The following is a 25,354-nucleotide window of genomic DNA, read 5'->3' as shown; positions in this document are numbered from 1 at the left end:
CAACAATAACAATATGTACACTGTATTTCTGAGCAATTTGATGTTATTTTAAAATGGACAAAAAAAGTTAGCTTTTCTTTCAAAAACAAGGACATTTCTAAGTGACCCCAAACTTTTGAACAGTAGTGTAGGTGTTCCTTTTGTCCAAGTGGGAAAGGACAGTGTGGAGTGCGATTGAGGTCATCTATGGATCGGTTGGGGCTGTATGCGAATTGGAGTGGGTCTAGGGTTTCCGGGATGATGGTGTTGATGTGAGCCATGACCGGCCTTTCAAAGCACTTCATGGCTACTGACGTGAGTGCTACGGGGCATTAGTCATCTAGGCAGGTTACTTGGGCACTATGGTGGTCTGCTTGAAACATGTAGGTATTACAGACTGGGTCAGGGAGAGGCTGAAAATGTCAGTGAAGACACTTGCCAGCATGCTCCGAGTTTGCGGCCTGGTAATCCGTCTTACATCAGCTACGGCGAGCGTGATCACACAGTCGTCTGAAACAGCTGGTGTTCTCATGTATGGTTGACTGTTGCTTGCCTCGTAGCGAGCATAGAACACATTCCGCTCATCTGGTAGGCTTGTGTCACTGGGCAACTCGCGGCTAGTTTTTCCCTTTGTAATGATAGTTTGCAAGCCCTGCCACATCTGACGAGCGTAAGAGTCGGTGTAGTAGGATTCAATCTTAGTCCTGTATATATGTTTGATGGTTCGTCAAAGGGTTCTCCTTGAAAGAGGCAGCTCTAGCCTTTAGCTCAGTGCGGATGTTGCCTGTAATCCATGGCTTTTGGTTGGGATATGTACGCCGTGGGGACAATGTCGTCGATGCACTTATTAATGTGGTAAACTCCTCAATGCCATCAAATGAGTCACGGAACATATTCCAGTCTGTGCTAGCGAAACAGTCCTGTAGCTTAGCATCCGCTTCATCGGACCACATCCGTATTGAGCGCATCACTGGTACTTCCTGTTTGAGTTTTTGCTTGTATGCAGGAATCATGAAGATAGAATTATGGTCAGATTTACCAAATGGAGGACGAGGGAGAGCTTTGTATGTGTGTCTGGAGTAAAGGAGTTTTTTCCCGCCTCTAGTTGCGCAGGTGACATGCCAGTAGAAATGAGTTGACAGATTTCAGTTTTTCTGCATTAAAATCACCGGCCACTAGGAGTGCCGCCTCTGGATTAGCATTTTGTTGTTTGCTTATTTACAGCTCGTTGAGTGCGGCCTTAATGCCAGCATCGGTTTGTGTTGGTAAATAGACAGCTACAAAAAATATGGATGAAAACGCTTAGTAAATAGTATGGTCTACAGCTTATCATGAGGCATTCTAACTCAAGCGAGCAGAACCTTGAGACTTCCTTAATATTAAATATTGCGCACCAGCTGTTGTTAACAAAGAGACCCACACCACTCCCCTTGAGCTTACCCGACGCTGCCGTTCTGCCCTGCCGATGCATAGAATAACCAGCTAGAATATTATCCATGTTTTTATTCAGCCAAATATCAGAGAAACATAGGATATTACAGTTCTTCAGGTCACATTGTTAGGATAGTCTCGAACGGAGGTCGTCCAGTTTGTTCTCCAGTGATTGTACATTCGCCAATAGAACAGAGCGTAGAGGTGGATTATTTACTCGCCAGCGTAGTTTCATCAAGATAAATGCTATTCAATTACAGTAACGACAGTAGTTATAATTTGTTACTTTACACCCGTTAGTCTATAATTATCTGTTGATACTAAGTATTGACCTGTTTAACTGCCAGTATCAAATGTCTGCCAGTGTTGAAAGTTATGTTTAAAGTTTGACCAGACTAGATTCGAGGACACATTGATAATGTATCTGTGACACTGTGTGATTCTGTATCAGCTGATGTTATGATTTCCTACAAGCCTGACAGGCTGGTGTTTACAGAACATTCGGTGCTGTGTGATTAATATATAAGGGCCCTTTCAGAGAGGGCCCACTAGACATTTTCTCTGCTTCTGTTCTGGAGGTGCCTCCCTGTTGCAACTTGTATTAAACCAGATTGACTATCTGTGATTGTTCTGCTCTTTTATTCACGTTGAAAATCCCTATTACAGGTACCATTTCAGATGCAGCCATAGTAGTGTCATACACTATCAAGCCCGCATGGACAGTTTGGGACTGGACATGCATAGACAGATACAGATCCATCCAGACATGGTTACCTTGAGCTCCTGTATGGTGACAACATCAGGCAGGCCTCCCGCCACACGAGCACGATCTGAAAAAAGGAGCACCAAATTAGGCCACTGAGCTCAGATCAGTTTGAAAATATCAGTACCCACTAAAATACAGTAAGCAGTCCTCTCATCCCCATCTTATAATAACATTTTTAAAAGTTGAGGTATGTGTGTGTGTGTGTGTGTGTGTGTGTGTGTGTGTGTGTGTGTGTGTGTGTGTGTGTGTGTGTGTGTGACAGAGCGAGTGAGAACTTACTTCTCTCTGCAATTGCGGCCGCTCTGACAGTGGAAGAGACAGAACAAATTGAAGAACAAAGGTAAGAGAAACAAATGCAGAGAATGTGTTTGGAGCCAGGAAGCGTGTCTAAGTAAAGACTTCATCTGTCTACCTACTTCCCTTCCTCAAGTCTGCTATTTAAACAGTACATGCAAAGCGAGAGTGGCTGGGCAAACAGGGAGGAACACCAAAAATAGCAATGACATGAAAAGAAGGACAGTACTTACTGACACGTCCACAACGTGTAGATAGGCTTACACAATGTGTATTATTTTATTTTTTTTATGTACAAAAATCCACCAATTTTAGGTCACTTACTTGAGCCTCTGGAACTCAGCATATGCGTCATCAAATGCTGCAATACAAAAAAGAGGTTAGTAAGCCTATCAAAGCATTGGTGTAATGGGAAGCTGGCTAATTCAAAAGTAGATGTAGGCCGCATCCCAAATGGTCTCACCCTGGCCGGCCAACTCCACAGTCCTCTTCAGACCGCCCTTCCCATCATGGAACTCAATGGCATATTTGCCCTTGTCTTTCTCTGTGGGCTCTGTGATCTGTAGCCACAGCTGCTCTCCTACCACACCACTCTTAATGCGGTCTGTGAAGGCTATCGCTGAATCCCTACGAGAGAGGAAAACAGATCACTGACTTACACACATATAGGCTGCATCAGACGACACACACCTCACAGTTAAATTTACATGCAGACACACGCACGTAACGGACTTCACGCTGTTTGCTTAGCGAGTACTGCTTCCTCCTGATTTCGGCTCACACCGAGGCTCAAACCCAGGACCGCTGCCTTGCTTTGACATGTGACCGGCTTCCCGAAGCGTCTTAGCGGTCAGCACCATCAAAAAGCTCGCTATTCTGCAGCGCTAGTGGGGACACTTCAGGCTGAGGAGTACGTTTCAAAACATCTCCATACACTACATTCAACCCCCAAACTTACAACACAGCGGCCCCAGTGTTGAGCTGAGCACAACTGCAGATCCGGGTCACGGCACCATCTGTAACGGGCTTCACACGGTTTGCTTAGCGAGTACCGTTTCCTCCTGATTCACCTCACACCGAGGCCTGAAACCCAGGACCTCTGCCTTACTAGCACACGTGACCGACATCCCGAAGCGTCTTACCAAGTCGGCGCCACCGAAAAGCTAGCTATTTGGCAGTGCAAGTGGGGACACTTCAGGCTGAGTAGTAAGTCTTTGTGTGCTACATGCACACACACCAGAAGCTGGTGGGTTGAGCTATATGAGGTCGGGCTCATTGTAATGGCTGGAATGGACTTAATGGAACAGAATCAAACATATGGGAACCACGTTGGACTCCGTTTCAATTAATCCATTCCAGACATTAAAATGAGGCCGTCGTCCTATAGCTCCTCCCACCACCGACACACATAAACACACAGCAGTAAGGAGAGTACACACTTGTGGTGCCAGGTGACCTGGAGCGCTTCGTTGTAGTAGCTGACAAAGGAGTACAATCTGATGCCCTCCTCTGTGCTCTGGATCTTCAGTGCGGTGGAGGAGTTAGCTAGCAGAGGTTACAAAGACTTTACACAGCGCAATGTTGCACAGCTCAACTTTACAGAGGGACACTTCAGGGATGTTTTGAACACAAGTAAAACTTAAGATGACGCTTCTACTACTACAGTGAAACATGTACTTACCGATATGACTGAACATTTCATTCATCAAGTCTCTGAAACCTGGAGAACAGAAATGTGACAATAATATAACTTTGTAAAAATGACAGACCTGTGGGGTTACTGTACAGACAATGAGGTATGGCTTTGAGGGTTTAGTCACCTTGTTCTGTCAGATTCAACGTCGATGTGTCCTTCCCTCTGTCATCCTTCATAACAATCTCATAGACACCGGCATCCTTCTTTGAGATCTATAAGAGAAGGCTAGGTTTGAGACACACATCTAAAGAAATGCACAGCCACCATTCTTTGTGAAGGAAGAAAATGAAAATCTCAAGTGAAAAGACAAGCTTTTCTCCCCTGCTATGGGTGCTGAAGGACACACATTTATAGGACGCAAAAGCAAAAAAAGCATTCTCATAACAACAAAAAAACAAGATGGCAGAATGACCACTTTTGGCAGGGCTGGGCAATTATTTTCCATGGAAGGTCACATTAGAATACATTTTTGCCATCGCGGGCCAGAATCATATTACAGGATTATACATCATGTGCATGACTATGTTGATAGATATATCTACTGTAAATCATGTCCAGATATGCTACTTATTTTACTTTTTTAACATGCACAGAAATAAACCGCATCCATGTTCTCCTTTTGGTAGGTATTTTCATTATTAAACATGCAATGAACGACACGGAGGGAAAAGTACACTGTGCATTCAGCACCATGGACAGAACTCTTGTTAACAGGTATTTACAAAAACACAAGAAAGGGAGAGCTCAACATTACATTTAAACTAGTCAATCAGTGTGAGGAGTGAAGTCTGATGGGCATTGTCTAGAGCAGTGAAGTCAGGTATAGTTTCTGATGTCGCTATGCGCAGGATGGCTGAGAGGTGAGAGTCAGTAAGAGATTATCTGTGCCTTGACTTGTTATATTTCATCACAGAAAATGTCTGCTCACATACATAGGTTGGTGCAAACATCTTCTGAGCATGACTCATAATCTTTGGAAAGTTTTGTTCATCAAGAGATGCATAGAACCTCAGTGATATTGTTTTGAATAGTTCTCCAATCACTGAATACGACTGAAGAACGATCAGCTCAAGTTGCAGGTCAGTGGGAACACTTCGAAATCCTCAAAACGACGAGAAAACTCACCTTTCAAAGCACGCAGCAGCGATGTATACTTCTCCCGCTGGTCATCTGATAGGGAACAGACTAGTAGTGTCGGAAGGTGGGTGAGATTGTTGGCTTCTATTTGGCGGGTCAGGAGGAGTAATTTTCCCTTGAAGGCTTTGACAAGGCTGTACATCTGAAGTGCAAAAAGGCCCTTCCCTTGTAGTTTGGAATTCAGTTTATTCATGAGGGCCACGATGTCCACGGGGAAGGCAAAATCAGCCATTCTTTATCTTGCAGTTGAGGGAAATCCACATATTTTCCTTTCATTTGCAAAACTCCTACACCCTTTTAAGGACCTTCCCCAAACTCAGCCATCTCACATTTCTGTGGTAGGGGAGATCTGCATGGCCCGACTGTCTCTTCCAACAGAGAGACAAACTGCCTGTGGTTTAAAGATTTTGCCACTTTAGTGACTGTATCCACAACATGGCTCATTTTCAGAACACATTTACAGAGCACCTCCTGATGAATAATGCAATGCAGGAAAATACTTTACTGATCTATCTGGGTTCAGCTCAGCTACCTGATCTTGTATCCTTTTCAAATGGCCAATGTTTTTTTCCCTGTCAAGTTTGGGCACCCATCAGTGGTCACACTGGATAACTTTTCAAAACTCAGTCCCAGCTTTGCCACACACTTATATGAACCTCCTCCAATAAATATTTCCCTGTGGTTGTGCTGTTCAGTGACTGCACTGAAGCAAGCTCCTCTGTAATTTCAAAGTCTGCGGTCTCCAGGGCCAAGGAGATTTTCTTTGACTTGTCTTTCAACTGTTGTTCCATATTCTCTGCGATGTCCTCAACGCGCTGTGTCACTGTTCATCTTGACAGGGAAACATTTTCAAACAGCTCTTTCTTGTGGGGGCAAAGTATTGCTGCCGAGTCAATTAAACATTCTTTAATAAATTCGCACTCAGCGAATGGCTTGATATGTTTAGCAATTTTGTGGGACAGTACATAGCCATCTCTCGCAATTCCGTCATTTGCTGAATGCAGTTTTGTGAAAAGTCCTTGTTGCTTTTGCGTGTGCGAGCGTTGCAAAATAAATGTACACATACACATTATTCAATCATTGCACCCACACTGCTCGCGAGCGTCTGTGTTGCCAAGCTCTAAAATAGAAGTCAGTTCTATTTGTGACGCTGAACGCAGTGAAAGTCCTGCCTCTCCCATCTCCTCATTGGCTTTTAGAAGCACACACGGTCAAAGTTTCAGAACACATACTCATTCCAGGGTTTTCTTTATTTTTACTATTTTCTACATTGTATAATAATAGTGAAGACATCAAAACTATGAAATAACAAATGGAATCATATAGTAACAAAAAAGTGTTAAACAAATCAAAATATAACTAGCCACCCTTTGCCTTGATGACAGCTTTGCACTCTTGGCGTTCTCACAACCAGCTTCATGAGGTAGTCACCTGGAATACATTTCAATTAACAGATGTGTCTTGTTAAAAGTTAATTTGTGGAATTTATTTCCTTCTTAATGCGCTTGAGACAATCAGTTGTGTTGTGACAAGGTAGGGCCACCCCTACAGAAGATAGCCCTATTTATTAAATTACTAAATCCATATTATGGCAAGAACAGCTCAAATAATCAAAGACAAACGACAGTCCATCATTACTTTAAGACATGAAGGTCAGTCAACTGGGAAAATGAAAAACTCTGAAAATTTCTTCAAATGCAGTAGCAAAAACCATCAAGCGCAATGATGAAACTGGCTCTCATGAGGAGCGCCACAGGAAAGCAAGACCCAGAGTTACCTCTACTTAAGGAGGATAAGTTCATTAGAGTTACTGTAACTGCACCTCAGATTGCAGCCCAAATAAATGCTTCACATAGTTCAAGAATCAGACACATCAACATCAACTGTTCAGAGGAGACTGTGTGAATCAGGCCTTCATGGTCGATTTGCTGTAAGGAAACCACTACTAAAGGACACCAATAAGAAGAAGAGACTTGCTTGGGCCAAGAAACACGAGCAATGGACATTAGACTAGTGGAAATCTGTCCTTTAGTCTGATTAGTCAAAATGTGAGATTTTTGGTTCCAACCGCCGTGTCTTTGTGAGACGCAGAGTAGGTGAACGGATTATCTCCGCATGTGTGGTTCCCACCGTGAAGCATGGAGGAGGTGGTGTGATGGTGTCATCAAGGCAAAGGGTGGCTACTTTGAAGAATGTCAAATATATTTAGATTTTGTTGGTTACTACATGATTCCATATGTGTTATTTGAGTTTTGATGTCTTCACTATTATTGTACAATGTAGAAAATAGTAAAAATAAAGAAAAACCCTGGAATGAGTAGGTGTCCAAACATTTGACTGGTACTGTATAAGGATGTTAACTTATTTACAGAAGTGTGGTAAGAATGTGCCCCAAAAGCTGTCAGAATCGCTGATTTCTGAAGATGTTATGATCAACAATTGTTATATTGTTGAATTCAATTTTCATAATAGACGGGTTGGTTGTATCGCAACAAAACCGACTGCGTTGGCTTAGATTGTTGACATGTAAACTCTATTTCTTCTCCAAACGTTTATCGAAAACATAAATACATTTGCACTTGTCTCAAATACATTGTTATGGTTGTTGGTTAACTAGCTACAGTCGTGAATCTTTTCCATATTATTAGCATAAACATGACATGAGTCAAAACAAGACATGGTAGCAATAACAAGATACAACGAGCTGAAACGAGCCACATACGATTCCCCACATGGCAGCTTCTTGTCATGGTTCCTAGCTATCTGATCGTTCAGAATCATAACACCACATGGCTCATTGATGCGCAGGCACTCATTTCTGTGACTGTCAGCCAACCCCTCTACAGCAAGGACTGATGATTTGGTTAGCTAAACTAACAAGTCTGTTTGTTCGGGTTACAAAGGCAACTACTGTAGCTATCTAGTAAAATTGCTAGCTACTTCAGTGGATGTTGAACACATTTCCTGCAGCAAATGTGTTACATTATAGTGTGGTATAATCAACTCGGGGCTCTATACGTTCTCTGGAAAAGAATGCTTCACCTTCCACGTCATGCATTATTCTCCATAGAACACATAGCTAGCCCCTCATAGGGTTGGGTTATATGCTGGGATTGAAAACGAGAGAACTGTTGAGAGTGACATATTAGGCTATTGTATAAAGACATTTAAGATTACTGTAAAATAACTTTTCACAGGGTCACAACCTCTTTAGACCACCTTATCACCAATGAATCTTGTAGCCAGAAGATAGTATCCATGAGGTGTGAGGAACATATACAGTATTTATGATATATGAACATAGACAGAGATGTGCAATGATGATGTAGTTTCATATTTACATACAGTATTGCAAATGAACAACACATAATGTTTGTATAACACATCACTAAACATTCAATACATAGTATGTTACTACATGTGCCGTATAATCATTGAAATACATATTTTCCAACCTTTATCTAGCCTATAATGTACACAAAAGCCATTCAAATAGTATACAGAAATCTGCAAAGCAATACTCTCTAAGCTGTAAAGACAGGTGTTGTGCAATATGGTCTTACAGTCCCTGTAATTTGTCATGTATGAGGTGCATGAAACAACTTTAGAATTCCTCTCACCTGAGCAATCTCCAGGTTGAGCACTCCCTCTGTGAAGGTGAGATTCCCGTCTCCCTTGACCTCACGCCCATCCTTGTACCACAATGCAACGGTCTCCTTCTTTATGTTTCCAACCTGCGGGAGGCGAGAGACACCTATAACGTTCAGGTTGTTGTCCAGATGTTGTCCGGCTGCACACTGGTAAAACCAACTCATCTGGAAAGTTGAGAGCTGAGCTGATCTATTTTCATAAAACCCATACTTCACTTTGTGTGTTCTTCTCCTACCTTGCACTTCAGGAAAACACAGCATTCTGGGGTCACTTCGTAACTCAAGTACTCAACAAAATGAGGACCTGCAAAAGAAAAACAAAGCAGGAACTATTCAGTAGTCTCCAATATTGTGTCATAACATACTGCTATTCTATTTCCTTAATTTAAAAAAAAATCCCATACCTTGCTTTCTGTGCCACTCTTTACACATGAACTCAGACTCCTTCTGCAGCTGTTTGAACACTGGGAAAAGGAAACAAAACTGTATCTACAATCATATTAATCTTTCTTGTAATATAGTTACTATGACGTGTTATGTACATTGACGTGGATATTATTTAAACAAATACATTTTTCATACATTTGTATGTAGTTCATTCATAGTAATCTTTCACTGCCCCCTAGTGGAATATGTTAAGATCTAACTTCTGATCCATAGTGAGGCTTGTTTCTTTTCTTCTTTATAACAGAGGGGTGATAGCCTGGTCCCAGATCTGTCTGTGCTATTGCCTACTCCATTGCTGTACTTGTCAAGCCATGACAATGAGTGACAAGGAGTTGGCATGATAACACAAACTGGCACTCGGGCGAGAGTGAGAATGATGGAAGGTGATTGGAGGAGATGATAAGGACAGACGGAGTTAATCCTACCTTCTCCAATCAGCACCAGGCTGGACTGGTTGGTGGCTTTGCCATCCTGCAGCTGGAAGGTGAAGGTTCCCTCGTCCTCTTGGAGCAGAGACTCCATGATCATCTCAATCACACCCGTGTCCTTGTTAAAGTTCATCTTGTATTTCTGAAAAGCAAAGGCCATAGACAGTCTACTATACTTTACCTGAACATCAATTACAGTAGTTTTCATTCTATTTATTTATTTATTCATCCATCCAAGAAGTCTGAGGTCAGAAGACCTCTTTTACAAGCATGTCGGAGAGTATTTTTATTTCAGTCCCGAAGCGTGCCTACCTACCTCTCCCTGGGAGAGGGTGTTGTCGTTAAACACATATTCTATTTTCCCATTAGCAGAGATCTTCTCAGCCTGCAGCCAGAAGCGAACTCTGCCCTTCTCCTGCAGCTCCACAGCCAGCTCGGTCTTCAAGGGAATAACTGGAGGGGGAAAAAGAAGGAAAGTGCAACAGTACATGAGAGCAGGGACGGAGGAACATCGGTAAAAGAAATTGAGAACATCGGTAATAATATGTTACTTACTGGGGAATTTGTGGTCATGGCTGATCTCCAGCAGTTTTTTCAACTCTGTCAAAAAAAGGACACAAAGATTAAAATCAGAGATTAGAATGTAGAAATGAAACCAGGAGCAATGGAGCTCTGCTAACCCTCTTAGCCTGCTAAGTTAGCTTCCAAAGTGATAACGTGGACAGTGTTACAGTACCGCGGACACACAGTGGGACTCACCCTCTGCTGAGAGGGTGTAGCTGGAGGATTCGCCATTGGTGTGGGTGACAGCACAAGAGTAAATGCCGATGTCATCCTCAGCAGGCATGTTAAAGATGGCCTTGGACCTGAGGGGATACAATTAACACAGGTTACTGTAGAAACGTGAGCAAACCTTATTCACTTTCACGCACACACACACAGACGCACACACACACTTCTCCCCACTGGTCACCACAGTAATGCGGGTTTCGTCAGTGATCTCTTTGTAGTTCTTGGACCACACGAATTTGGAGTCTGGAGTCAGGTTTGAGCAGGCAAAGTTCATGGAGATCACTCCATCATCATCAATGTCCACAACAATCTCTGTAGTGCCTGAGAGAGAACACAACAAGAATCAAATATGGCTGGAGACTCAAAATACACAAATATGCAAAGGTGCAGGATTACTTAAAGGTATGACAATGTAATTCTCTGTCCATCCCTCTCTCCCACCTGCTCTGTTGAGGGGTCTTTAACATGGTCCTACCTGGTTTGGTTTCAGCCAGGACTGGTTCTGTGGGCTCAGAGGCCTTTCCTACACCTGCCTTGTTCTGAGCACGCACACGGAACACATAGGTCTCCCCCTCCTTTAGAATCTTAATCTGTTCATGAAAGAGTCACATTATAGACATGTTGGTCACATACATCAAATATGTTACTACTGAGACAAACTTTCTCACATAGAAAAGCAGTAGTGTTGAAAATCCCTTTACACGGAGGACACCCTCTAACTGACAAACACCAATCACATCCTATTTACAAGTAGACTATGTCACCATATTCCATCACACAATCTGGATCCAAATTTTGAATTAGAATGTCTGCTCAATGGTACGATTGACTAAGTGGATAGAAATGGTGTAGTTGCCCCTAGACGCTGATCCTGGGTCAATTTTGCATTTTCAACACTAATGGCTAAGGTTAGTATTGGAGGAGGGGGAAGCTGATCCTAAATCTGTTACAGGGGAAACTTTACCCGGGAGCGATTGGAGTGGATAGGGTCCTGACCTTCATGTAGTTAGTGGAGATAGCCTTCTCATTGACTCCTCTCCAGGCCTCCTCCTCAGCATCAGCCTCCTTAATGTCAATGTAGAATCCGTTGACTGGGTCACGGCCCTGGTACACTGGTGGCTTAAAGAGCAACACCAGAGTGTTGGCGCGCACCTCTGTCACCTGCAGATCATGGGGAGGTCCTGTGGGAAATTAGGGGTAATTCGTTTCAGAGTTGAAGAACACGGACACAACATAGGCTAGTGTCCCAACTCGCACCATATTCCCTTTGTAGTGCACTACTTTTGACCAGGGACCATAGGGCTGCCATTTGGGACGCAGACATAGACAAGGCAATGTACATAAATAATGTCCCATGTGCATGCAAGTTTCAACAGACCATTACCACAAAAGGTTATAATACAAGTCAAATATATATATATTTTTACACACATCTTTGAGGTATAACTTGTACTGTGATGTGTTATTAAATTGTTATACGTTAAAGTGTAATTATCATACTTGCTCAGGTTTGCGAGTGAATGTTATTGGCACTACCCACCTGGCACAGCAATGGTCCACTCCTCACAGATAAACGTCTCACTGGGCAGAGACGGGATGCCCACCCCTGCCATGTTGGCAGCGCGCACTTGGAACTGGTACTTCCTGTTCTCCTTCAAGTCGGACACCTGGACAGACAGTGAAAAATAATTCTCCCTTTTCTCCCGATATGACAAAAGGTGGCTGAAAATTCAGGTTAAAGAGGGTAGCGAAATCCCAAAGAAGCAAAATGGCTGACTCACTCGATAGGCTCGGTCGCTAACAGCCTTGACATTGGCCTCGTGCCACTTCCCTGGCACCCCATTGATGACCTCACGGTAGTCCACGAAGTAGCCGGTGATGTCAGCACCTCCGATGAAGGTGGGCTGCTTCCAGGCCAACACCATAGAGTCCCGCACGCACTCCAGAATGCTGATGCCATAGGGTGGAGTAGGGGACGCTGGAACAGCAGAGGACTCCAGTTAGCATCATGCTGTGTGAACTCTGACACTATGAAGTCATGGGAGACGGAAGCTTAATGCTCTTGGTTGAGCTTCAGTCTTCCATCACTTAGACCTGCTAACATTCTCTTTTCTTAGAGCAAGTATTGGGCACTCATTCCCTTGTGCATTTCTGAACAGTCCACTGGGCACAGACGTCAATTCAACGTTGGTTCCACGTAATTTCATTGAAATGAAACAGCATTGATTCAACCAGTGTGGGCCCAGTGGGTTGGTTCAAAGTTCTTTAAATGTCAGTTAACATTATTAAAGTACAACAGCTAATGCCATACAGTTTGTGTCACATATACTTCTTGTAAGATAACCTTTCACCTTAAGCTATGGTTCAACTAGACACTATGTCATAACACATTGACAACATTATGAGGACACACATTTCAGGGACCTGGACTGAATGGGACAAAATATTTTAGCCACAGGAGCTGTGAGGACACATATGACCTCAGTGGCTGGTCTTCGATAGAGGGAGCGCATACAGCTGACTGGATAATATTACATATAATAAATTAACCTGTCACACAGTCACATGGACATGGCGTTCTCCATAATTTGGGGGTGGGGGTATGGCGAAGAATCTGACTTGGAAGTACACTACCAAAAAGGTCTCAGGTCATAGGTGTCCATTTCTGTCTTGTGATTGGCTGACCCTCTTCAGAGACAAGCTGTGATAGGATAGCTCCAGCTATGTCGCAGTGCCCGTGTGTTCATGTGCACTGATCTCCCAAGGTGACGGTGGGCCAAAAGAGCCCAGAGTGTGTGTGAGCCAGCCAGGCTACAGTAAGTTGAGAGGTGGTCAGCACAGTGCCTGAACACTGAGGGTGTGGAGGGAGGACCAAAAGCCCCCCTGTGTGTGTGTGGGGCAGCCCTGTGCTAGAGGTGGCCAGTAGATAGCCTGAAAGGCCGCGTGATGGTGTAGTTAAACCTGTGAAAGCTGTTATGGAAACTTACCTTAGGATAAAAACAGAATTTTACCAGTTGAATACTTTCACTATAAATATTGTTTTAATGATTTACCTGTGAATATTACAGTAGAACCACATACGTTCAAACTGTGACCACTATACTAATATTACAGTGGCAGATAATTTTGTTCAAAATAGTTTTCTACCTTCTAAACAAAGTGATAAAAAATATTCACATTTCAAGATCTATTAAAAAAACTGTTTAAAACAGGAACAAAAAGATGACATTTTACTTTGGATGATTTGATCATATAAGGGTTGCCGTGGCCTGACAGTGTAGTCCCGTGTAGCTCAGTTGGTCGAGCACGGTGCTTGCAACGCCAGGGTTGTAGGTTTGATTCCCCCGGGGAACCAGTATGAAAATGTATGCACTCACTAGTGTAAAATCACTCTGGATAAAAGTGTCTACTAAAATGTACATGTTCTCACCTGAGTCTGTCCTGGGCTGATTCTTTCTCTGTCCCCTGTTTGGCTGAAGCATCTACAGAGGACTTATGTGTTTGCCTGGCCACTGGCACTTTAACCTCATCGGAGGCCTTGGCCTGGGGCTCTGTGACCAGGTCAGACTGCCTCCCTTGCTTTAAATTACTGTGGCCCCTGCCACAGGCACACTGTCAGTCTGAGCATTGAACTTCAGCGTAGTGTAATGTGGGTACTGAACAGCCTCGTGTGTTGCCCGTCCAGTGTGGCGTGTGCTCAGTTAGTCCGCCCACGTTACCACCCGTTGGTAACTCCCCCTCCGGCAACACACCGTGAGGAATACCGTCCCCTACAAGGAGTTAGCAGAGAAAAGCGAAAGCCATTTTACACAGGCAAAGAACAACCATTCACACTAGCAAACAGCTCAAATCAGAACACTCAGAAGGTAGAGAGAGCAAGAAATGTTACCAATACCCTATCAAATGCAGTAAAATATCTTCATCTGACAGACTATGAAAAATGAAGACAAGATGACCAACAAGTGACATCTGCGTGAGGAAGCAATTTGCGGAGTTAAAAGACAAAGCACGAGCGTGTGAGGGGAGAAAGTGAGTGTGTGTGGACTTTGCGCCAACCCTTCATGAAAAAGCCACACTATATGCCAGTGGATTTCATTATATGCACTACATGGCCTAAACTGATCAAGTGTATGTACTGGGAGACAACTATTGGAAATTGTTATGAGTAAGATCTATGGTACAGCTATTCTTTCCTAATATATCCTGATAACATGTGTGATAGAAAAGTTCACTAACAAAGGAAGGAAAGGGGATACCTAGTCAGTTGCACAACTGAATACGTTCAACCGAAAAAGTATCTTCCGCATTTAAACCAACCCCTCTGAATCAGAGGTGAGGGGGGGGGCTGCCTTAATCGACGTCCACATCGTCGGACCCGGGGAGCAGTTGTTGTTGGGGGGGGTTAACAATACTAACCTCGCCTCAGTTGTGAGTATTATTTACCTTTCATCGTGTAAGACACTACCACTAATGGGTCTACGCCCTATGTCTACCAACTGCTATTGGTTGTAATGGACTGTGGAGAGAAATCCATTGACCTTGCCACTAAGTGTGTTTCATAAGGGAGAACGGCGCATGCTGCTCGGCACAAAGCTTGCCAGTGACTGACTGACGTCTCACAGCTGGAAGCCTGGTTAGTCACAGCGCAAACTGACATTATGGGACAACTGTGTAAAAGAGCAGGGCTGTCAGGTTAATATTCCTGTTCCCTAGCTCTGGTCCAGGGCATTAGTGCACCTTGTAACACTGAGACGCACTAATGCCCTGGACCAGAGCTAGTATTCCCAGATGAGAGTGAGTAGAATGGACAGACACACAGCATAAATGAGGGGGATTGGGTGTAGGGGGGGGTACCTTTAACAACAGGTGGGGTTGTGGTGGCTGACACATCTCGTGCCCAGGACAGGTAAGGGGTGGGGATGGTTGGTTGGGTAGGGGGTGGATTGCGAGTGACCGGTTTGTAACAACCGCTGAGCTGGATCGCACTGACCCAAGTTAGAGGAAGTCTACAACTCCTGACCCTGGCCCCACCTCAGGTTGTACAGGGAGGGTGGGGAAAGATTATGACTCATCGGGGGGGGGGGGGGGGCATAGAAAATAACATGTGGAAGGAGTCTAATGCTGATGGTACACAGAGCTGACAATGTGATGTCTCGATGGACAGACAAAAAGAACAGTACAACACATCAGCTCAACCCATGTTCAGTGTGGACACACGCCATTTCTTTCATCATGGACATATAAACTAAAAAATAACAACAGTAAAGAATATGCATAAGACTCAATAATCAAATCTCCATAGAGCTAAGAAGCTTCCCTGGTTCTACCATTACATTATACCTTACTGTTGGCCCTTCATAGTGTATCATCAAACATAAACAAAAATAGGTTCCTTGTATAGGCCTGTGGCTCTTCACATTCTTTCTATAAAACACTTCCCATCCTATCCTGTTGTGACGGTGTGCCATGACACCCTCTGTCTCACTCACCAATAGCAGCCTTCACCTCAATAGCCTCAGACTCCTGAGAACACTCGCTGAGCCCAGCGGCGTTCAGTGCCTTCACTCTGAACACGTAGCTCTCTCCTGTCACCAGACCGTGGCAGACAAACCTGTGAGTACCAGGACACAGAAACGCTTTGAGAAAGACATGCCTTTTCTTTTTATACATTTTTGGACATTTTCATTTGAGTGAGGAAATTGTTTCGTCAAACTTGAGCTCAACATAATTTACGGTTTAACACCAACTTTGAGTTATGGTCAGCATTTCTGTAAAACAACAATTGAAACAGAGAGGACAGTTAGAAGGACCATTGTACCTGGTGGTTTTGACAGGCTTGTTGTTGCAGGGCTCAAACTTTTTGCTGCCCACGATGCTGGCCTCGATGTAGTATCCCACCAGCTCCTTTGCATTCCTGGAAGCCTCCCAGGATACCACCACGGACGTGTCAGTGTTCCTGGTTGGAACTACACGGCCTGGGGCAGATGGGATATCTGGGGACAGGAGAGGTTTATTCAACTAAGATCAAATGAAAGCACATTAGGATTCCATTTTGAATGAGTGCGTGTCAAATTTGAATTTGTTTGATAGCTTGCTAGAAACCAGGTAGACTGATAAGGAGGGGATTGCACATTAGGCAGAATCCTAACATGAGGTATAGATGCATTGATCTAAATGCAGGATGTACAGGATGGTTTGAGTTACATGTGTATATTTGACATTTTAGTAATTTAGCAGACGCTTACAGTACAGTAGTGAGTGGATACATTTCTGTACTTTTCCTGTACTGTATAGAATGTTAGCATTCGGTCCATAGGTATTCGTGTTGCAGGGCTGGAGGTTGTGCCAGTGGCGTGTGAAGTGTGACCTGTGACCCCTCACCCAGCTTGTCCCCGACAGTGGTGGCCTCGGTGGCTTCTGAAGGCTCGCCCACACCAGCGGAGTTGCAGCAGCGCACACGGAATCTGTAGGCCTTCCCTTCAGCCAGGTCAAACAGGGCGTAGCGAGGAGACTTCACCGGGATCTCTGTGTTCACCCTCTGCCAGCTGTCTGTACCAGACACACACTAACACACAATGCAACGCCGAGCAGTTAGAGTAGGGCTCCAACCCTCCAAAAACCAACCGTCCAAACCTGCAGTTCTACAGTATATAGTACTCTATTTCGAGATAACAGAATCATGATTACTTAATGAATTATTTTGATATGGTGGTTGTTATGGATAACAATGATGACACGTTGGTTAAGTTGATCAGATGAGTCATGCTTCAGATAAGGTATATGATTTAGGTATTTATTTCTCACCTTCTCCACATAGTACATGATGCCCTCGTGACCTCGCTCTCCAGGGGGTTTCCAGCTCAGAACCACATAGTTCTTGGTGGCCTCAGCGACCTCCAGTTCTTTGGGTCTGCCAGGGACTACACCCTCTGATAGGAAGTAATGTGAAAGAAAATGTATCAGGGGTTTGATCTCTAAGCCTGGTCCCAGATCAGTTTGTGCTCTTGCCTATTCCATTTTCATTGTTAAGCCAAACGTGACAATTCCACAAGGACTTGGCAAGAGCAACAGACTGGCAACCAGGCTATTGATCTAGACTAGAGCTTTCATTATCCTTCCAATCAAAGAACACTGTAGGTATTTTTAGAACTATAGCTGCATCAGAGTATTGATCATCATTGAAGAGTGCAAAAGCATTTCCTTCCTACCTGCAGGCTCCTCCTCAGTGACAATGATCTGGCCGGTCCAGGGTGCAGAGGTACCTGAAGGCCATGGGAAGAGGAGAATGTTACCGATGCATAGTTACTAACAAGAAAAGATATGCCTAATACTAAAACCATTAGACATCACAAAGTTACATACTCATAATATAAAGAATTTAGCAGTACCATAAGACAATATGAGAGAAGACAGACAAGGAGGGGCAGATGCCAGATCGGAGTGCCCACCATACCTCTCATACGTGCGCGGTCGGCAGGATCCATAGCTGCCACCACCTCAGAGGTGCGGGATGACCGACTCATGCCAGACTTGTTGACGGCACGCACACGGAAGGTGTAGGAGCGCCCCTCCACCAACCCCGTCACGGGGAAACGGGCAAACTTGATGGGGGTGTCATTACACTGGCTCCAGTGGGTGGTACCAACCTCACACCTGAACACAGGGCGCAAAGAGACAGAATTAATGCCATCAGCCATTCAATAACAAACTTGACAAGGGCTTCTTGATAAGGCCCAGAGTTAGGTCTATTGGTAAGATCTGGAAAAACTCTGGGCCCTTGTCATAGCCCATAACGAGGTTATTTCACCTGGTCACATGTTTTTTTAATTTTTTTATTTAGAGGTCAGGTCACATGATCAGGAAAGACTTCTGTCCCTCTTCTTCTAGGTTATCTGCAGTTGTAACTGGAGTGAATGGCAGTACAAGGGGTGCTAAAAGGGAGAGAAACATTTTCCTAGCTGTGTCATGATAAGCCAAGGATTTTTTCCCTTCGACTCCACTCCGAGGTCTCTCATCCGGGTGGCATTGTGGAGCCGAACCTTAAGGTTAGGGGCCCTACCAGAACTGGCATGCAGTGATGGGTGATGGTACTGACCTGTCCACAAAGTAGCCCAGGATGGAGTTGCCACCGTCCACAGCCGGCTGCTTCCAGGTCACGATGACGTAATCCTTATTGGCGTCCTGACACGTCACATCCAGTGGGGCACCAGGGGCTCCCTCCACCTCCGCATCGGCATCTAATACAGGGACAGACACATTGCCAGTCAAATGTGCGTGTGTAGTACTTCCTCCCTTTCTCATTATTTCTCTCTCTCGCAAACACACACACACACACTGTACAATATCTTATCAGGCTAACACAAAACACACAACCAGAGTGTGTACGGAACACAGTTAATGTACATTTCCTTGGCTTTTTGTACCGAGTTTTAAGGCATAGAATTACATATAGAATCCATGGTGCATTATAAGATCTCTATGGTGTACAGTATTTTGATTGAGGCTTGTTGTTTAGATACAGTGCCTACATATACAGTGCTGCACCCACCCTGCTGAACTACGTGGCTCCACAGCTAAGTGCCAGGAATGCTACTAGTCTTTAAGTCAAACACATCCCAGTATTAGCAGCAGTGTGCCTCTCAGTTAAAGGGGATAAGAGAGGTGATGCTTAAAAAGACAGAACACATGCTTTCAATAAAGTGAGAAACAAAACTAGCCACTTATGTGGTATGTCTATGTATATGTCTACGTTAGCTGTATATACTGTAGGACTATATACTGCCTGGTACTATATTTTTCTGTGTGTGTGTGTGCGAGATCGAGAGTGAGAGTGATAGAGAACAAGAAAGCCCACTGGCTTATAAGGACACTCAGCAGGCAATTGTCTCTCCTGGAAGAAGAGATATATACAGTATCTACCTCTGTTCCCAGCCAAACTCCTTCCATATCTGAGCTCACTGAGAATAGCCTAGCCTTGTCCGTCTCTCGACTGCAATGGGGTCTCGGTGTCCACAGAGAGAGAGACTGTACATGGCCTCTCCTTTACAGAGCAACCCTGAACCATGACAGAGAGAGCAAGGCCTATTTCCATCCATACTGTACAGAGCACATGTTTCATCTGTTAGCAAGAGAATGCAGTAACATGGAACCACAGAGGAGGTCAATACACTCTTAGGAAAAAAGGGTTCCAAAAGGGTTCTTCGGCTGTCCCCAATAGGAGAACCCTTTTGGGTTCCATGTAGAACCCTCTGTAAAAAGTGTTCTCCATCACAGGAGATTGGTGGCACCTTAATTGGGGAGAATGGGCTTGTGGTAATGGCTGGAGCGGAATAAATGGAATGGTATCAAATACGTCACCATTCGCGCCGTTTCAGACATTATTATGAGCCTTCCTCCCCTCTGAAGACTCCACTGTTCTACATGGAGCCAAAAAAGGGTTATCTTATGGGGACACGGTTCTAGATAGAAAAAAAGGTGCTAAGAGTGTACCTTAATGAATTAGTTGGCGGTGTCTGTGTGCATAATTTTCTCCATGTTATACAAAACCAGGCCAGAGATTGTGACAGGAGTTGATTGACTCTACTATAGTCATAATGCACGAGTTCCATTATATGTGGAGGTCAGTTTAACCAGAGACTGCTATGGTTCAACTCCAATGTATATTTAAGAACACACACGGATCATGATTAAATTGTTATCTGGTGCCAGTTGAGATGTCTGTGTGACATTGACGATAAACTGTTAATCACACTCCATATAGAACATGAGACAGGCCAATGGAAACAGAGAGGGGGTAAACAAGTGGCCATACTGTCTACACACACAGTGAAAAATATAATCAGTTAAACTTGCAAATCAGTAAACAAGGCATGTAATAGACTGAGGAGTGATAATGTGACAGAGAGCAGTGGTGTTCAGTTTTGCTCATGGTAAGGTCCCCACCTCTGACAAAGACGTAAGCAGAATATGTCTCATATTTAGTCTTGGTGGTAATGCGCAGGGTGTAGAGCCCCTCGTCCTCCTTGTTCAGGTGTGTCAGGGTCAGCGTGGCCTTGTCTCCACTCCAGTGCATCTGACACCACTTGGAGGGCTGCAGAAGAACATCTGATAGACAAAGAAGCAAAGGAGAGAGACGAGGTTAAAATGGCTGCCCTAGCATCGTCAGAGGCCTTCCTCATCAAGGAGCATCTCAAATAAATCCCATAGCCCAGGGGCGTATGTATCAACTAGCTCAGAATACGTGTGCTGATCTAGGATCTTCCCTGTCCATGTAACCTTATTAAACCTCCGCCAACAGTTCCTAGAGCTCTAGTGCTTCACCTACCGTCTCTGTACCACTGCACCTCGGGCTGGTAGCGTGCCAGGTTGGGGGAAATGATGACCATGGCACCCAGGCTCATGGTCTCACCCTCCCGTCCGAATGACACGCCAAACCCGTCCACGATGTGGGTCTCGAAGGTGATGCCATACTCAGAGACGATGCCATCTGACAGGAAGGAGCATCAAGTAACATAAGGTTAGAGGTCAGCTTGCTATTTTGTTCCCATCATGCAACAGTATGCATTGTGTGACACACCTCAAATTTAGGGTAAAGGAAAGGGGGATACCTAGTCAGTTGTACAACTGAATGCATTCAACTGAAAAATGTGTCTTCCGCATTTAATCCAACCCCTCTGAATCAGAGAGGTGCGTGGAGCTGCCATAAGACACCTGCCTGCATTATTATTCAAATCGAAAGGGATGGACGAACAAAGAGAAAGTAACTGCTCTTAAAGGGATAGTTCACCCAAATTCCAAAATAACACATTGATTTCCTTCCCTGTAAGTAATCTATGAACAAGGTTAGACAGCAAAGCCCTGTTTTGGTTTTGTTTACCTGGCCACTGTCTCTTCGCATGTGTCCAACAACCAAAGTCAGTATCTCCCATAGCAGTGTTTCCCCAACACCAGTCCACGAGTACCCTCAACAGTACACTTTTTTTGTAACCCTGGAAAAACACACCTCATTTAACTAATTGAGGGCTTGATTAGTTGACAAATTGAATCAGGTGTGCTTGTCCGGGGCTATAACAAAAATATGTACTGTTGGGGTACTGACGAGTTGGGAAACACTGGCCTGTAGCATTTTCTCACATTCACATATTTCATGTCCATCTTATAGTAACTTTATTGAGCAACAAAATACATTTTAGACACTTTAGGATGATTGATGATGTAACTAAATATTATCCGGTAGCCACTGTGCTTCTACACCTGCATTGCTTGCTGTTTGGGGTTTTAGGCTGGGTTTCTGTACAGTACTTTGAGATATCAGCTGATGTAAGGGCTATATAAATACATTTGATGATAACATTTTACCCTTCCCCTCCCAAGAACAAGTGAAATAAAAATAACCCTACACAGACTACGGCCAAGCTCTTCAAACAGACAGAGGCGTGTACATGTACCAGACAATGTACCAGAAGGACAACACAAAACCCCATTAACATCATTAAGTAGAGTGTTCAGACACTAAAGAGTCACTACAGACTGTGTACAAACAGCACTGGGGAAACTGGGGGTCACATCATGCAGTAGACAGTGATGCACACTTGACATATTAAACCCAGTAGGAGTTAAAGACTTCAATCCCACGTGTGTCCGATTTTAGAATCGAAGTCCCGTTTATGAATTAAAAAAGGGTAATGAATGTCACTAATCAACTCCTAAGTGCAGTAATCTATAGTCTCAAATCAATGATCCAGGTTGTAAACTACAGTGTATATGTCTCCATATGACTTAATATATTCTCTATGTCACTCTAGTTTAGTGTTTAACTTTCAAGGCTCTATGACTTGCATACAATTTCAAAAGCCCCACACTTGCCAAAATGTTCAGGTATTCTGTTGTTTATGACAAAATAAAGTGCCACATTTGTCATGCTGAACCATCGGTGGGTCTTCCCCAGGCATTTGAAAGATATTATCACAGGATCTTTCCAAACAGATGCACATAATAGGGATCATGCATACACATTGAGTGACACTCAGTGAATTCACCAAGTTGACCAAAACGTCATCAAACCAGCGCAGAGCTTTAGTGACCCTATTACCTTCGGTGTCTGTCGACTTTCCTGCGCCCAGCGTCAAGGGAACGAGAAAGGTTTTAGTGCAATAGCACCCATAGCATCCCCAGCCCCCCCCCCCCCCCACCTCCCTCCAGCCCCTCAAAACTCACCAGTGTTCCAGCTTAGCATAATGTGAATAGGTTATGTTAATACTGTTTAGTAAGGTGGTATGCACACATCCATAAATACATATGGATGGATATTAATACAATATATATTTTATGAGTATTGGGTATATTTTTCCAATAAATGATATTCCTCTGACTTACGTCTGGGCATGGGGAGAGTCTCATCTACCTCTCCTTTGAATCCTAGAGTAGAATGAACACAGGTACTTATTATTAGCATGTTATTGCTGTGTTGTAGTCAACAGAAATATGTGATCCTTTTACACAGAGGAGTCTTGAAACTGGACCAAGTTAAAGCAGCACTAAGACAAACAATAACATAGGTTAATCACTGTGTATCTACTCAATGGGGTGATATTGGGGAATATTTTCTAGTTTATTGTGGAAGTAGCAGACTGAGAACTATACTTTATAAACATACTCTTAACAACGATAGAGGCAAAGGTAGAGAGTTCTCCCCTGCTGTTCATGGCAGAAACACGATACTGTGCAGTATCATCAAAATCACATCTGAAACGAGAAGAGAGAGAAGACCAGCTGAATCAATGTCTCGTATACACACACCCGTTTCTGTCTCCTAATGGTTCACGTGTACATAAATACCCCCACCCCTCCCAACTCAGCCATATTAATCAACACACAGCTATGTGAGCTGGGACCGTAAAATGCTCCAGAACTCCAGGCCGGGAATACTCTGGGAATAAATAGACACTGATGTCATAATGTGTCAGGTGGTATGGGTTTCTGTATGCAAATTATGTGTGGTTAGATTCTGTCATGGAAACATGCTATGCAACTTTCCATGGCTGATTACCTATACTGCTTAGTACATACAACGTGTATGGTTGAGTTTGAGACTATGAGAGAACTTAAAAAGCTGTTCTGTCTGAAACAGCTCGAGACACTTAAGTGTTTAGTCCTTTGTGAAATGACTTAAAACAAGCCACAACAGGATTCCTCTATCTCCAGAGAATGTATCTGGCGGGGCAAGGGGCTATCTTTTGACGTCCTCTATGTTATCAAAAGGCAAGCTGCGAAAAGGCCCGGATAATGTATAGCCTTCACCAACAGCTTTCTGGTGTCTGTCTATACCTAACAGAGCCCAGGGCACTGACAGATGGACAGGCAGACCGACAGATACAGTGCGAGTCAGAGAGGGGTATTGATTTCACACATTTCTAATCATATTTCTAACAACTATAATCCACTGTCCCACGGGTTCACAGTGTGAGCCCATCCAAGCATTCCCAGGGTTGTCAGTCTGCCCACACACGCTGGCCTACCATGACCTTTCCTGAGAGTGGCGATTGTATTACACCATGAAGGGGTGAACTTCAACAGGATCGGTGGGTCCCTCGCAGGACGATTGAGCTAACGTAGGCTAATGTGATTAGCATGAAGTTGTACGTAACAAGAACATTTCCCAGGACATAGACATATCTGATATTGTCAGAAGGCTTAAATTATTGTTAATCTAACTGCACTGTCCAATTTACAGTAGTTATTACAGTGAAATAATACCATGCTATTGTTTGAGGAGAGTGCACAGTTATTAATAAACCAATTCGGCACATTTGGGCAGTCTTGATTCAACATTTTGAGCTGAAATGCAATGGTCCATTGGATCAGTCTAAAACTTTGCACATACACTGCTGCCATCTAGTGGCTGAAATCTAAATTGCACCTGGGCTGGCATAATACATTATGGCCTTTCTCTTGCATTTCAAAAATGACAAAAAAAAGAAAAGAGAAAATAAATTGTGTTATATTCTCCTACATTAATTTAACATTTCCACAAACTTCAAAGTATTTCCTTTCAAATTGTATAAAGAATATGCATATCCTTGCTTCAGGTCCAGATACAAGCAGTTAAATTTGGGTGTCATTTTAGGCGAAAATTTGAAAAAAGGGGCGGATCCTTAAGAGGCTTTAGGGACGTGGTAGTGACATCATACTGACATTATACCATGGCCAGAGATGACTGTTGTTTAATAGTATCTGTTAATTCACAGCAATGAGCCACCACAGAGAAAAGACCTGGCCCCTTTGTATGAAGTGTCAAGGTGTTTCCACATATATTCTTCTTTAAAATAACTGATCTCAGTCCTCTAAAGCGAACTCTGGGGTAAAAAAAAGCTCTTTATATTCACACTGCCCTTACCTTTGAATGAGGACTCAACTCTTTTGCTAGTTAACTTCACCTATTTTGTGGTCCGAGTCCTGTTTGCATTGACAATGCTATGTTTAGAAAGGAAACAAGATATTTTTCCAACATTCACTCAATGTCACGACTTCCGCCGAAGTCGGCTCCTCTCCTTGTTCGTTCGGCGGTCGACGTCACCGGCTTTCTAGCCATCGCCGCTCCATTATTCATGTATCCATTTGTTTTGTCTTGTTCCCTGCACACCTGGTTTTCATTCCCCAATCAATCTACATGTATTTATTGCTCTGTTCCCCATCATGTCTTTGTGAAAGATTGTTTGTGTTACGTGTTTATTGT

General features: G+C 43.7%; 1 protein-coding gene across 3 annotated transcripts in view; it reads right to left on the bottom strand.

Moving 5' to 3' along the window:
• LOC139583829 (myomesin-1-like) overlaps positions 1-25,354 on the bottom strand; it is a 49,536-nt gene that overhangs the window by 2,369 nt on the left and 21,813 nt on the right. For all 3 annotated transcript variants that reach the window (XM_071415353.1, XM_071415355.1, XM_071415354.1), the window contains 30 exons: positions 23,276-23,364; positions 22,996-23,037; positions 20,945-21,106; positions 20,563-20,724; positions 18,716-18,857; positions 18,074-18,273; positions 17,829-17,882; positions 17,425-17,549; positions 17,002-17,185; positions 16,439-16,613; positions 16,110-16,231; positions 12,402-12,598; positions 12,161-12,287; positions 11,617-11,801; positions 11,096-11,210; positions 10,785-10,941; positions 10,588-10,694; positions 10,384-10,428; positions 10,145-10,281; positions 9,826-9,970; positions 9,358-9,417; positions 9,190-9,257; positions 8,924-9,037; positions 4,291-4,378; positions 4,152-4,190; positions 3,910-4,015; positions 2,934-3,097; positions 2,795-2,831; positions 2,456-2,478; positions 2,185-2,240 (listed from right to left, as the gene is read on the bottom strand). In XM_071415353.1, coding sequence (XP_071271454.1) covers positions 2,185-2,240; positions 2,456-2,478; positions 2,795-2,831; positions 2,934-3,097; positions 3,910-4,015; positions 4,152-4,190; positions 4,291-4,378; positions 8,924-9,037; positions 9,190-9,257; positions 9,358-9,417; positions 9,826-9,970; positions 10,145-10,281; positions 10,384-10,428; positions 10,588-10,694; positions 10,785-10,941; positions 11,096-11,210; positions 11,617-11,801; positions 12,161-12,287; positions 12,402-12,598; positions 16,110-16,231; positions 16,439-16,613; positions 17,002-17,185; positions 17,425-17,549; positions 17,829-17,882; positions 18,074-18,273; positions 18,716-18,857; positions 20,563-20,724; positions 20,945-21,106; positions 22,996-23,037; positions 23,276-23,364 — 3,427 coding nt within the window. The remainder of the gene's footprint in view (positions 1-2,184; positions 2,241-2,455; positions 2,479-2,794; positions 2,832-2,933; positions 3,098-3,909; positions 4,016-4,151; positions 4,191-4,290; positions 4,379-8,923; positions 9,038-9,189; positions 9,258-9,357; positions 9,418-9,825; positions 9,971-10,144; positions 10,282-10,383; positions 10,429-10,587; positions 10,695-10,784; positions 10,942-11,095; positions 11,211-11,616; positions 11,802-12,160; positions 12,288-12,401; positions 12,599-16,109; positions 16,232-16,438; positions 16,614-17,001; positions 17,186-17,424; positions 17,550-17,828; positions 17,883-18,073; positions 18,274-18,715; positions 18,858-20,562; positions 20,725-20,944; positions 21,107-22,995; positions 23,038-23,275; positions 23,365-25,354) is intronic.

This window comes from Salvelinus alpinus, chromosome 8 (genome assembly GCF_045679555.1).
Source record: "Salvelinus alpinus chromosome 8, SLU_Salpinus.1, whole genome shotgun sequence".
In the NCBI taxonomy this organism is placed as follows: Eukaryota; Metazoa; Chordata; class Actinopteri; order Salmoniformes; family Salmonidae; genus Salvelinus; species Salvelinus alpinus.
The sequence above is the reverse complement of the archived record's forward strand: the minus strand, read 5'-3'. Positions and strand labels throughout refer to the sequence as shown.